This window comes from Microcaecilia unicolor, chromosome 8, assembly GCF_901765095.1.
Source record: "Microcaecilia unicolor chromosome 8, aMicUni1.1, whole genome shotgun sequence".
Lineage (NCBI taxonomy): Eukaryota > Metazoa > Chordata > Amphibia > Gymnophiona > Siphonopidae > Microcaecilia > Microcaecilia unicolor.
In genome coordinates this window covers 18,238,457-18,253,320 of record NC_044038.1, presented here as the reverse complement: position 1 = coordinate 18,253,320, position 14,864 = coordinate 18,238,457, and the positions used below count along the sequence as shown (strand labels likewise).

At 47.6% G+C, this 14,864-nt stretch overlaps 1 protein-coding gene across 3 annotated transcripts in view; it reads right to left on the bottom strand.

Annotated features, from left to right (window-relative positions):
• Positions 1-3,896: 3,896 nt before the first annotated feature.
• Positions 3,897-14,864, bottom strand: part of MAD1L1 (mitotic arrest deficient 1 like 1) — a 1,314,438-nt gene continuing 1,303,470 nt past the window's right edge. For all 3 annotated transcript variants that reach the window (XM_030212095.1, XM_030212096.1, XM_030212097.1), the window contains one exon: positions 3,897-4,290. In XM_030212095.1, the coding sequence (XP_030067955.1) occupies positions 4,132-4,290 (159 nt within the window). In that variant the 3' untranslated portion in view covers positions 3,897-4,131. The remainder of the gene's footprint in view (positions 4,291-14,864) is intronic.

Below are 14,864 nucleotides of genomic sequence, written 5' to 3'. Positions count from 1 at the left end.
ACACTAGGAAAAAAGGCCCGTTTCTGACAGAAATGAAACGGGCGCTAGCAAGGTTTTCCTCGGAGTGTGTGTGTTTTACAGAGTGTGTGTGTGATACAGAAAGAGTGAATGTGTGTGTGTGACAGAGCGAGTGTGAGTGTGTGTGACAGAGAGTGAGACTGTGTTTGCGAGTTTGTGTGTGTGTGTGTGAGAATGAGAGTGTGTGCCAGGGGCCCCCTCCCTCCCAATGTCAGGGTCCACCCCCCCTGCAAGGTCCAGGGTCTGCTCTCCCTCCCTCCCACCCACCCAGTTCCAGGGTCGTTTCCCCCCCTCCCCCAGTTTCAGGGTCCCCCCTCCCTCCCTCCATCCCAGTTTCTGGGTTCACCTGGCCCCCTCCAAGTTCCAGGGTCGTCCCCCCTCCAAGTTCCAGGGTCTGCTGGCCCTCCCTCCCACCCATCCACCCAGTTCCAGGGTTGTTTACCCACCCACCCTCTCCCCCTCCCTCCCAGTTTCCCTCCATCCCAGTTTCTGTGTCTGTCTGGCCCCCCTCCAAGTTAGTTCTAGCATCGTTACCCCCTCTCTTTCCTGAAGTGAAGGGGTTTTTTTTCTTCATGTTCGTCGCTCTGTAACCACCTCTGTCGGCCCCACTCTCGCGTCTCTGATAGGTCCGCCGCCCTCGTCTTCAAAACGTGATGACGTCGAGGGCGGCGGACCTATCACAGGCACGAGGGCGGGGCCAAGAGAGATGGTGACAGAGCGACGAACCTAACGATCCTAACGAACCCTTCACTTGAAGCCAAGGAGTCAGCTTCAGAATATTGAAGGTGTCTTTTATTATAGTAGAGATAGAGTAGGAATATAGTTTAGTTGAAATTAGTGGAAGTAGATTATACAAAATGTAGTGAAAGGTGAATTATATACTATATTGTTTTATTTGTTATGCTCATAAAGCCACTTACATATTTTGATTGGTGGCATATAAATATTTTTAAATAAAATAAAGAATCTCTGTGCTGAATCTTAGAAGCTTTCGGGGTTCTTTTTAGGAGTATGTAAAATGCAAGATAAAAATCAGGACAACACTGCACATTTTGCCAGATTAGAAATTCAATTTTTTTTTTATTTTCAGAAAGTGTAAATGACAACATCCTCTCATAACCATAAAACTGCTTATACGTGAAAGAGAAGGGACACAATTGAAGAGGAAAAGAGTTACAGACTAGCAGAACTTACAAATTGAGCTTGTGCGGTCTTAGTACTCCACACTCCATCACCCTAATCTTTCCACATTACAGAGCCGAGACTAAGGGAAGCAGAAACATGAGAATGGTTGCCTGTCCCTGTGCCTGTATTACATTAAGTTGGATTACAAGCTACGAGGTCCTTTTACTAAGGTGCGCTGAAAATTGGGCCGCGCTAGTATAGGCGTGCGTTTTGGGCACGTGCAGATCCATTTTTCAGCACGCCTGTAAAAAAGGCCTTTTTAAAATGTTTTTGCCGAAAATGGACGTGCGGCAAAATAAAAATTGGCACGCGTCCATTTTGGTTCAAAGACCTTACTGCCAGCCATTGACTTAGCAGTAGCCACGCTGTAATCGTCCACACACGTAGAATGACGATTACTGCCCGGTTTCCGCCGCACGCAGGAAAAGAAAAATAATTTTCCAGCGTGCATTGCGGACGCGCGTAAAAAAAAAAAATTACAGCCTGGGCCACACGATAGCCGGGCGGTAACTCCAAATTGACATGCGTAGGACGCAAGTACATACCTACGTGGCTTAGTAAAAATTGTTAGTTCATCAGCTGCCTCCAATTCTTACAATTCTACCCGGTCTCTTTCTCGGAAACAGGGTGAGTCAAACAGTTTTGCAAGCACAATCTCATTAAATCAGTGGAAATCAAGACATGTCGTCTTATGGCTTGGACTGTACTTTCACCGAAGGACATAGTATATCCTAAAGTATTTTCCCTTTTGTTTAAATGTATTATGTTGCGTCTTTAGTAAATGCAGACTCATTTATTCTCATTTTTCTCGTACTGTTATGACTTGTTCGTTGTCATGAGAAGGTTATTTCTCTGGCTGCCTGAATGTTGCCACATGAGGATACCAAACCAAAGAGAAGCACATCCGTTGCTACCCTCAGCACTGCATATGCCTCATGAGGCACTAGCCTGATAAGGAGTAAGACATGTAGGGCCACATGCATCAAGTACAGGGTCCCTTGTCATGCTAAAGACATGCATAGCTTATCATATTTACTTCATTCTAGTACCTTAAAAAAACAGAACTGTAAGTTGAAATGGAATTATTGTGGATATTCAAAAACTAGAAAATGGCTTTCAAACTAAGCTGAATTAGAAGTCCAAGTACGTCCATCATTGCTTATGAAAGGTCCCGTCAAAGACACTCCACCTTGTTATGGGATTTGATTGGTAATTTTCATACCACTGCTAGTTACCAGTTATGGATTAGCCCAGTGGTTCCCAAACCTAGTCCTGGAGGCACCCCAGCCAGTCAAGTTTTCAGGATATCCACAATGAATATTCATGAGAGATTTGCATGCATTGCCTCTACAGAATACAAATCTCTCTCATGAATATTTATTGTGGCTATCCTAAAAAAACTGACTGGCCGGGGCGCCTCCAGGACCAGGTTTGGGAACCACTGGGTTAGCCCATAATATTAGTAACTCATTGGGAAGTGGTGAAGAAAAGAAAAATGCTTTTTAGTGGTACGATATACGAAGGTCTCAGGGGTAATGAGATCAGAGAACTAACAACCAGTATCCTGTCTCTCTTTAAAAAACGGTAAATTCTTCCTAACGGTACTTTACACTGACATAGTTGACTTTGGGTAATGGCAGGGTTAACTTCTTCCCTCATAGTTCATGGTTATAGTGGTTTAGGCTGGATAGTACGTCAACGCGAGTTTGGATTTATGATTGGACTATATAAAACTAGTATGTAACATTTATTACTTTGTAATATGTTAAAAAAATAAAAAATAAAAAAAAATTCTAAGTTGTAAGAGTGACAGTCGATTCAGGCAAACTGAATTTGGATGTCAGGCTATGGTAAGTGAAAGGGGAATGTCATATCTCTCCCACTTAGGGAAAGGGAGCTCATGTCTAAAAGAAAACAGGGATAGAGAAGCTCTTTGGAGCAGATCACCACACTATTAACTCCACAACCCAACCTCAATTCTTTGTAGGATGCAGGGTCTGCTCAGTTTCTCCAGTTCTCAATAAGGAAAGAGAGTAACAGCTCATTCATATCAGGGGTGTATCTGCGAGGGGCCACAGGGGCCTGGGCCCCCGCAGATTTCGCCCTGGACCCCCCTACCGCCTTCAACCCTCCCCCGCTGCCGTTGTTTACCTTTGCTGGTGGGGGACCTCAATCCCCCCCCCCCCCCGCCAGCCGAGGTTCGCTTGCCGCCTTTAAAGATATTTCTTCAGCTGGCGGGGGACCCAACCCCCGCCAGCCGACCCGACGTCTTTAAAGTTCTTCTTCGGCCTCCGTGGCCGTGCTGTAGTTGATAGCTGTTCAATCCAGTTCGGAGTCTGACTTCCCAGCACGTTGTACGTGCAGGACGGCCACGGAGGCCAAAGAAGAACTTTAAAGACGTCGGGTCGGCTGGCGGGGGTTGGGGTCCCCCGCCAGCTGATGAAATATCTTTAAAGGCGGCAAGCGGACCTCGGCTGGCGGGGGGTGGGGTCCCCCGCCAGCAAAGGTAAGCAACAGCAGCGGGAGAGGGTTGGCGGCGGGGGGGGGGGAGGGTGGAGAGTCTTCGGTGGGGGATCTCGTAATGGCGGGGGGGGGGGGGAGGGTTCTGGCAATGGCGGCGGCGGGGGGGGGGGGTTGTTGGGGGGGTAAAATGTGCCCCCTCCCTCTGGCTCTGGCCCCCCCCTACCGCCGGAGTCCAGATACGCCCCTGATTCATATATGGAACCTTTTTTGGCTGTGTGCCACAGGACAGTCTCCCATCCCTAACACTTACAGAATACAGCTGTAATAAAAGAACACAAAAGTAAATGGAAGATAAAGGCTTCGCAATGCTCTTTAGGTATCAATCGATTCAGAAGGTGCAGGCGGAATTATCTTCAGCCGGATTATGAAGAATACATGTCACAGCAGTTGTAGAGGGAGTGACATTTAGGCAAAGGTCTGGCGACTGAAGAGGTCCAAGGTCACAGCACTGAGGAATGCTGGGATACTGTTCTGATGATGTAGGTGAAGATCGATGAAGTCACGGACAGTCAGGGAGAAATTTGTTTCTAAAAGCTGCATTTTCCCACCAGATGATTTGGAGGCCTGGGAAGAAAAACAATACGGGAGGAAAGGTCGTACAAGAAGGGAGAGGGGAACAAGGAAATGAAGAGAAAGGAGCGAAGGGGAAATGAAAAAGAGAAAGAAAACCATTATTACTGCAGTTTCAAGTTTTATTCCAGCATTCTGAATAATTTTGAGCTGTCTCATTGTGGAGTCTCCTTTCGTGTCTGTGGATCCTATTCTAATCACGGGCATGTTATCTGCTGCAGAGCAGGTGTTGTACATATCATTTAATTGGACTGTTACTACATTCTGCATTTTGAAAACCTCAAAACAACCACCCCTTGTGTAACCTCCGTATGAATAATACATCAGAAAGAGGAGTCTATTAAATCCAAAAGGGCTGAAAAATTATTCGATGTAAGGAGAAAAACACAGAATCAGAAACCGCCCGGCCACCTCTTCAGTATACTTAAAGGCATAACGGACTGTGGGCAACGGCAAGATCAGGAGCAAACACAAAAATGAGAGATCACTCTGAGACTAATCATCATTAACAGAGTATCTGACAAGAAGTGATACCAGGTTAAAGGCAGGGTTGCCAGGTGGAAAATTTTTTTCCAGCCTAAAGGAGCCCAAAATCCAGCCCAAAACCCGCCCAAACTCAAATCCCGCCCCTGACACCCCCGCCCCCGCGTCATCACCCCCGCCCCCGCCGTCATCAACCCCGCCCCGCCGTCATCGGCCCCGCCTCCCCGTCACTAACCCCGCCTCCCCCGTCACTAACCCCGCCTCCCACGTCACTAACCCCGCCCACCGCGGCCGAAAAGCCGGCCAAAAAACCGCCCAAAAAACCGCAACCCGCCGCGGGCAAAAATTTCCCGCGGCGGGTCGCGGAAAACCGCCCAATTGGGCGGTAAAACCGCCCACCTGGCAACACTGGTTAAAGGTGACCAGGCAGATCCTACCAAAAGGAAGATTACAAGTACTGGGAGTGAAACCAGGACTGGCTCAAGTTGTACTTTATGGCATGGAGTTGCCTAGTCCTAGGCTCTTTCAAGCAGGTGGAAATTGCCAAAGTGCTGTGGCATGAGTGTTACTGCTGCCAGAATTCTGTGCCAAAAAAAAAAAATCAAAATTCTGTGCATAAAAATTTGTAAATTCTATAAAATTCTGTGCACAAAATTTGCAAATTCTGAAAGTTTGTCTTAATTTAACCAATATTATAGCCCCCCCCCCCAGTACACAGATACCATTTATATTTTTCCCTGCCCCCACACATAGCATCCACCTTTACAGTCTCCTCCCACCCACCCACACATAGCATCCATCTTTTTTTTACAACCCCCTGCACTTACCCCTGAGGTAGGGGCTGCATGGAGAGTACCTCTTCGGGGCAGGATAGAACCCCACTCTTTCCTGGCCCGCTGCCCACCACTCTCTGGTTCATGCCGTCGCTTTTTCCAAATTGCCAACAAGATTTCCTGTGGCAGTCTCACAAGAGTACTGCTTGGTGGCCATTTTGAAAAAGCGGTGGCACGAGCCAGAGAGTGGCGGCAGTGGGCAGGAAAGAGTAGGGCTCTTTCCTGCCCCCGAAGAGGCCACTACTAGACCACTAGGTTGGGCCTGGGAGGGCGGTGGGAGAGCCAGCCAGCCTGCCTTTGCTGTGGGCTGGGGAAGGCCCACCAAGGATGGGGGGGGGCAGCGGAGAGCCCACCAAGGATGGGGGGGCAGCGGAGAGCTCACCAAGGATGGGGGGGCAGCGGAGAGCCCACCAAGGATGGGGGAGGGCAGCAGCGGAGAGCCCACCAAGGATGAGGGGGCAGCAGCGGAGAGCCCACCAAGGATGGGGGGGCAGCAGCGGAGAGCCCACCAAGGATGGGGGGCAATGGAGAGCCCACCAAGGATGGGGGGCAATGGAGAGCCCACCAAGGATGGGGGGGGCAGCGGAGAGCCCACCAAGGATGGGGGGGGCAGCGGAGAGCCCACCAAGGATGGGGGGCAGCGAAGAGCCCATCAAGGATGGGGGGCAATGGAGAGCCCACCAAGGATGGGGGGCAACAGAGAGCCCACCAAGGATGGGGGGGCAGTGGAGAGCCCACCAAGGATGGGGGGGCAGTGGAGAGCCCACCAAGGATGGGGGGGGCAGCGGAGAGCCCACCAAAGATGGGGGGGCAGCGGAGAGCCCACCAAGGATGGGGGGGCAGCGGAGAGCCCACCAAGGATGGGGCAGCAGAGAGCCCACCAAGGATGGGGGGGGGCAACGGAGAGCCCACAAAAGATGGGGGGCAACAGAGAGCCCACCAAGGATGGGGGGGGGGGGGCAGCGGAGAGCCCACCAAGGATGGGGGGGGCAGCGGAGAGCCCACCAAGGATGGGGGGGGGGCAGCGGAGAGCCCACCAAGGATCAAGTGCAGTGGGGAGGCTAGCCATCCAGCCTCGGAATGCAGATTATGCGCAGACATGCGGAATTCTGGCAGGAGTATAATGTGTCAATGAGGACAAAAAGTGAAACAGAGCAACAGTGAAGGACACAGAGAAAGAATGGTGTAGAGACTAGAAAGCGGCATAGGAATGGGGATAGTAGGATTCCCGCAGGGATCCCGTGGAGATGGACCCGGGTCCTGCAGGGTTCCAGCAGAAGGGGAAACAGAGACTACCTTGTCTTCAACTCCCCTCCTCCAGACCTGGATGTCCTCCCCACACATACCTCGCATCACCCTGGTGGTCTAGTGGCTTGCTTTGGGGCAGGAAAGGTCCCCATGCTTTCCTGCCCACTGCCGCGGATCCTTTCACCGCTGCCACTTGTTTAAGATGGCTGCCAAGACTTCAAGTGAGACTTCATGTACTGGGGTGGGGGTGGGGGCAGTCTTAGTATTGTGAAAGGGGTGAGTTTGGGATGGACGAGTGAGAATGAAAGGCCGAGTCCAAGGTTCAGAGAAAATCAAAGAGAGTATGGGGACTTACACCCACATCGTACCCAATCACTCATTATCCATGCAATTATGCATACACACAGACATCCAAATCTACTTAGTCACGAAACTAAACAAATCCACCCACACACCCACCCAATTTACTCAGTCAGTCACATACAACTTGCACTCATGAAAGCACATAAACACACTTTCATACACAGACCCCAGCTACAATGATAGACACACACACAGCCACTGCCTCCAACTGGTAAGCTCACGTGTCTCAGGCATGGAGATTACTTTAAAAACAAAAATGTACATATTCTGAAACCTTAAGAAACACAATGTTGTCTGAGTAATAATTTGACGTGGTCGCCATCCGAGGGTGGGTGTGGGTCATTTAAAGTATTTTCAATTCTTAAAATGGAGTTAACAATACAGGAAGGAGACTTAGGAAAGCACAGCTGTAGTTGCAGCAAAAGATGTGGGAACAGGTTTAGAAAGGCCAGACATGTATTTCTCCCCCCCCCCCCCCCCCCCCCCCGTTTGCTTCCTCTTTATAACCTTGTCAGCAGCAAGTAAAGTGTTATGTCTGATCTTGATTTTGTCACCATGTTTGCAGGTGCGAACAAGAGCAAGCAAATGCATGGAAGGATTCCCTACAGTTCCCCAAAGTATCTTTTGTTTAACTTCAAATACGAAGAAAAATGTGAACTAAGAACCAAATCAGGCACAGAGAAATTATGCAGAATACTGCTGGGAAGGTATATGGCAGAAAGAGAAGAAACCACTCAACCCTCTTCCATTCTAATTCTTCATAGTCTGAAACTCCCACAGTACACCGAGGGCGTAGGAAAACTGATGTTCCTAAAATTACTGCAGGCTTTGAGGATAAACAGCAGCTACACACAAAAAAATTAAAGGCTTTGTTAAAGGGGCACTTCACATCTAAAATCCATTTCAGAAATGTTAATTGTCTGGACAGACGCCACACACACAAAAAATTCCTCTACTAGTTGAAAACAATAGTGAAAAGCTGTCGTGTGACAGCTGGTGGGCCTGAGGGGCTCTGGCGTGATTGGAACAATATTCAATTGATCAATGCAAAAAACTCTGGATTCAGATAAACCTTCTTTTACAGTGGCCAACAGTATGGGACAGCATAAGTATTGCCACACTGGGACAGACCAAGGGTCCATCAAGCCCAGCATCCTGTTTCCAACAGTGGCCAATCCAGGTCACAAGTACCTGGCAGAAAAACAAAGAATAGCAACATTCCATGTAGAACCCCAAAGAGTAGCAAGATTCCATTCAGAATCCCAAGTACATAAGTACATAAACATTGCCACATTGGGACAGACCGAAGGTCCATCAAGGCCAGCATCCTGTTTCCAACAGTGGCCAACCCAGGTCACAAGTACCTGGCAGAAACCCAAATAGTAGCAACATTCCATGTAGAACCCCAAAGAGTAGCAAGATGCTAAAATTCTAAAGAATAACAAGATTCCATGCAGAATTTCAAAGTGTAGCAACATTCCATTTAGAACCCCAAAGAGTAGCAAGATTCCATTCAGAATCCCAAGTACATAAGTATATAACGGTTGCCACACTGGGACAGACCAAAGGTCCATCAAGCCCAGCATCCTGTTTCCAACAGTGGCCAACCCAGGTCACAAGTACCTGGCAGAAACCCAAATAGTAGCAACATTCCATGTAGAACCCCAAAGAGTAGCAAGATTCTAGAATTCTAAAGAATAACAAGATTCCATGCAGAATTTCAAAGTGTAGCAACATTCCATGTAGAACCCCAAAGAGCAGCAAGATTCCATTCAGAATCCCAAGTACATAAGTACATAAACATTGCCACATTGGGACAGACCAAGGGTCCATCAAGCCCAGCATCCTGTTTCCAACAGTGGCCAATCCAGGTCACAAGTACCTGGCAGAAAAACAAAGAATAGCAACATTCCATGTAGAACCCCAAAGAGTAGCAAGATTCCATTCAGAATCCCAAGTACATAAGTACATAAACATTGCCACATTGGGACAGACCGAAGGTCCATCAAGGCCAGCATCCTGTTTACAGCAGTGTCCAATCCAGGTCACAAATACCTGGCAAGATCTCGAAAAAAGTTCTATACATTTTATGCTGCTTATCCCAGAAATATCACCCTTTCATTCAAAGTTGCCTGAGACAGTGGTGGCCTGGTGGCTGAGCTGTGCACGACCATGCAGTAGGCTAGGATTTGATTTCTGACTGTGGCTTCTGCTCCTCAGGCTGGCCAGGGTTGGGGTGGGAATGTTGCCTGGGGCACCATTCACTGCTGTTAAGGGCATAGGAGCCAACGTTTCAAAATGATTGGGGGGGTGCTGAAATTTTATTTATTTATTTATTTATTTTTACAGGTGGTGCATTCCCCCCCTCCCCCGAGTTTCAGGCCCCCTCCCTCTCCTCCGAGTACCAGGCCGACCCCAGCCCGACCTCTTCTCCCCAGATAGTCCTCCACCCTCGCCTTCCTGCATGCCGCCCAGAATTTAAAAGTCATCTTACCTCGGGGTCCTGGCAGCAGCAGTGGAAGGCGAGGGGGGGGGGTGTGCCACCCACTGAAGTGGCGGTAAGAGCTCCCGCCTTAACCCGGTGGTAACTGAGCAGCACTGCCCGATTACCGCCGGGTACACTTCGGCACTACAAAAGTAAATTTTTATACCGCCGGGTATGACAGCATGCTAAGGGTGGGAAGTACCGCCGGGCTACTGCGGTAGCCCGGCGGTACTTTCTGTATAGTGAGCGGTAAGCCCATGTTGGGCTTAACGCTGCTTAGTAAAAGGAGCCATTAGCTTTTTAGCGAACTGCCATTTGCGCATAGGGGATAATTCTAAAAGGAGGAGCCTATTTGTAGGTGACAATATTGTACATAAATATCGGTATTTTTGTCACTTCCACGGTAAGTAGCTGCATCTGTATGTAAACTACTGACATAAGTAAAAGTATGTGAATTGTTTGTATGCATGTAATTTGACACTGGGCAGGCACATTGGTGGGTGCCGTGTAGGTGGTTCATACCCTCAGAGGCCTTGGGCCCAGGAGCTGGAGAAAAGCCGTCCACCACCTGCTGAGATAGAGACATACTAACTGAGGAAGGAGCTGGCCGTCTGGCATCACTGCCTTTAGTTTATCTCTATCTCCACCTGCAGGTAGGCGGACTTAACTCACTTGTTCCTGGATTCATCTGCTGCAAGTGACAAGGAACTTAAGTTATAAAATACTGTCATTTACGTGTGTTTCTGCTAACGTGAAATTTACATCAGCCCTAAGTGATCACACCTTAAATCAAGGCGTACTTTCAGCCACTTAACTAGTATTTTCTAAAGAAAAAGAGGCACCCACTGTTGTTTAGAAGAGATGCTTAAAATCTGTGCCTTAATTAACATTTTTTGTAGATGCCCTGTTATAGAATCACCCTCTTAATGGTTGTCAATATTTAATTTGCTTAACTGCCTTTCACAAAGCACATCAGTTAGTTAAAGGTCTTATTTCTATTGCTCACAAATTAAAGGAGCGGTTTCTAAAAACTAGTTTGCCAGTTTTCTACTTGCCAATGATCATAATGCCGACAAAGAAAAAAACCTAAGAACATTTAGAACGGAGGTGTCCAAACTTGGTTCTCGAGGGCCACAATCCAGTCAGGTGTTCAGGATTTCCACAATGAATATGCATGAGATCTGTCTGCATGCACTGTCTCCATTGTATACAAACAGATCTCATGCATATTCATTATAGAAATCCTGAGGGCCAAAGTTGGACACCCCTGATTTAGAGGCTCATTTTCAAAGCACATAGACTTACAAAGTCCATCGAGTGTAGAACTGTGTCTCCAAAATTGTCTGTCCCTCGGTGCCGAGTCCCAGGGAGAAGTGTTGACTTTCTCAAGTCTAGCTGGCTAATAGTGGGCTATGGGTTTTTTCTGCAGGAATTTTTGTTACATTTGTACCCCGCGCTTTCCCACTCATCGCAGGTTCAATGCGGCTTCTTTTTGTATGACCAGGGAATAGCTCATTCAAGAGTGGAAGAGCTATACATCCGAGATTCAGTCATTTATTAATTTGTTGCATTTGTATCCCACATTTTCCCACCTATTTGCAGGCTCAATGTGGCTTACAATGTTCCGTCATGGCATTCGCCATTCCGGAGTAAAAGATACAATTGGTATTACATAAAGAACATGGATAACATAATAGAATTAAGCAGTCAGGTATATAAAGAAAACAGTCACAACATCGGGTAAGTAAGATGCGTTACAGTTCCTATTATGGATCATTGTGGTACGCCTTGTTGAAGAGATAGGTCTTCAGTGATTTACGAAAGTTGATTAGGTCGTAAATTGTTTTCAGGTCAGGTGGCAATGCATTCCACAGCTGCGCGCTGATGTAAGAAAAAACTGGACGCGTGTGTTAATCTGTATTTTAGTCCTTTACAACTAGGGAAGTGAAGATTCAGGAATGTGCGTGCTGATCTTTTAGCATTTCTGGGTGGCCAAGTCAATAAGGTCTAACATGTAGGCCGGGGGCGTCTCCGATGAATGATTTTATGAACCAGACTGCAGACCTTAAACACAATACGTTCTTTAAGTGGGAGCCAGTGTAGCGTTTCTCTTAGGGGTTTGGCACTTTTATATTGCACAGGGTGAAAGAAAAGCCCGAAATGTTTGAACCAATAGTTTTATATCGTGCAAAAAGGCAGGTACTCTGTACTAGGAAAACAATACAAAAAAAAAAGGGCAGAAGAATGTTGCAGAGAAGATATACAGGTAATAAATTAAAATAGTAAAAGGCACCAATAGGGCAATAATGAGGTCTTGAGTACATTTATTGGAGGAGTGGCCTAGTGGTTAGGGTGGTGGACTTTGGTCCTGGGGAACTGAGTTCGATTCCCACTTCAGACACAGGCAGCTCCTTGTGACTCTGGGCAAGTCACTTAACCCTCCATTGCCCCATGTAAGCCGCATTGAGCCTGCCATGAGTGGGAAAGCGCAGGGTACAAATGTAACAAAAATAAAATAGATACTATTGGAGATTCTACATGGAATGTTGCTATTCCACTAGCAACATTCCATGTAGAAGGCTGCGCAGGCTTCTGTTTCTGTGAGTACGTGAGATGGAGTACGTGCAGGACGTCAGACTCACAGAAGCAGAAGCCTGCACGGCCACATTGGTGATCCGCAAGGGCCGACTTCTACATGGAATGTTGCTAGTGGAATAGCAACATTCCATGTAGAATCTCAAATAGTAGCAACAGTGGAGGAGTGGTGTAGTGGTTAAGGTGGTGGACTTTGGTCCTGACGAACTGAGTTCGATTCCCACTGTAGGCACAGGCAGCTCCTTGTGACTCTGGGCAAGTCACTTAACCCTCCATTGCCCCATGGAAGCCGCATTGAGCCTGCTATGAGTGGGAAAGCGCAGGGTACAAATGTAACAAAAATAAAATAGATACTATTGGAGATTCTACATGGAATGTTGCTACTATTGGAGATTCTACATGGAATGTTGCTATTCCACTAGCAACATTCCATATAGAAGCCTGCGCGGCCACATTGGTGATCTGCAAGGGCCGACTTCTACATGGAGAATCTCAAATAGTAGCAACAGTGGAGGAGTGGCCTAGTGGTGGACTTTGGTCCTGGGGAACTGAGGAACTGAGTTCGATTCCCGGCACAGGCAGCTCCTTGTGACTCTGGGCAAGTCACTTAACCCTCCATTGCCTGCCACATTGAGCCTGCCATGAGTGGGAAAGCGCGTGGTACAAATGTAACAAAAAATAAATAAATAAATAATATTTAACAAACCAACAATAAAAACTTGCGTGGCCTTTTTTTTTTGACAGTGTGACGTACAAATCTAAAGCAATCAAATACCTCTTATATACGAACAACAACTAAAATCCTGTCAAATAGTGTTTTTTTTCCTAGCAAAGAGGGTGCCAAGAACTCATATGCAGGGTGACCTCTCAAGAGACCTACCCCCCAAAATAGTCATGCCCAATGCAAGTGGCCACAAATAAACATAAATGCACAGAAAAGCAGACGTCCTTACAACACACTACATGTGGGGGAAAAGAGATCAAGGCAGACTACTACAAATACTTACACAGAAATTCACTTTCACAAGATGCCTCACCTTGGTCGCATATGCAGAACATGGATAGAAGCTCAAGAATACAGAATAAAATGACCACAAATTAAAAATGTGCAAACATTGAACTTGAAACCTCAAAAAGCTGAACTTTGCCTGCAATATAACACAGGAGGTACAGACCAGAGATTCATCTTCTTATACTGGGCAAAATTCAATGATACTTATTTATTTACTTACTGCATTTGTATCTCACATTTCCCACCCATTTGCAGGCTCAATGTGGCTTACATTGTTCCGTCATGGCGATCGCCTTTCCGGAGTAAGAAAAACAGAGCATATCCGGAGATGTTGCAGCATTTACCTTCCCAAAGGGCCTGAAGGGACTGGCTGAAGAAACTGCTTCTCCCGACGTGGGCTATTTCATTAATACTTGGGCACTATATCCCCCCCCCCCCAAAAGAAAATGCTTCCCTGTTAACTGCCCTCACCCTCCAAAACTACCTACCTGCCTGCAACTGCCCTATCCCCGAAACTGTACCACCAACTTGCAAAGTGCCCCACCTCCAAAAACTACCCCCCAAGTGACTTACCACCCCGCAAACTACCCTCTCTCAAAATATAGCACCTGTTACTGTCCCATCCCCACAAAAATACCACTTGAAAACTGCACTACAACTCCCAGCTACTCCCCATGGACTTAACAGGTGCAACAGGATACACTTACATGCAGCTTTTCAAGAATATTACCCTGTTTCCCGGAAAGTAAGACATCCCCCGAAAATATGACCTAGTAGAGGTTTTCCTGAATTGGTAGATATAAGGCCTCCCCCGAAAGTAAGACCTAGCAAATTTTTGTTTGAAAGCAGGGCCGCCGAGAGCCGGACAAGGCCGCCCCCCGGGCCGCCCCCCCACCCGAGGTCGGCGGGCCCCCCCTCCACCCACCCTCAGTCGCTCCCGGAACTAACCTTAAACGCCTCCTTTCACCTTCGCAGCAAGCAGCAGCAGGGCAGACCTCTCCTTTCTTCCGTGCCCCGCCCTCGCGGACGTTACGTCAGGCGAGGGCGGGACACAGAAGGAAGGAGTGGCCTGCCCTGCTGCTGCTTGCTGCGAAGGTGAAAGGAGGCGTTTAAGGTTAGTTCCGGGAGCGACGGAGGGCGGGCGGGCCAACCCCGATCCAACCCCGATGTTTCCCCGAAAAATAAGACAGCCCCTGAAAATAAGACCTAACACATTTTTGGGGCCAAAAATTAATATAAGACAGTGTCTTATTTTCGGGGAAACACGGTATGTGCCATGCTCTGCATGCTTTTCCCTCCACTTGTTAAATATTACGCTAGAGTGTGTTCAAAGGCAAAAGAGAGCCACAACAAATGATAACACTCTTAGAAGATGACATTCTCTGCTAGAAAGAGGCTCTTTCCCTTGAAATCTTTTTTTTTTCAGTGTCATCAAGATGAAATTCTGCCACACTTCAAAGATAAAACCTGACCGAGCCGTACAGACAATGAGTCAGCAGCCTGTTGTAACATTTCTGAATGAAACTGTGCTTGCTGTAAGTCACAAATA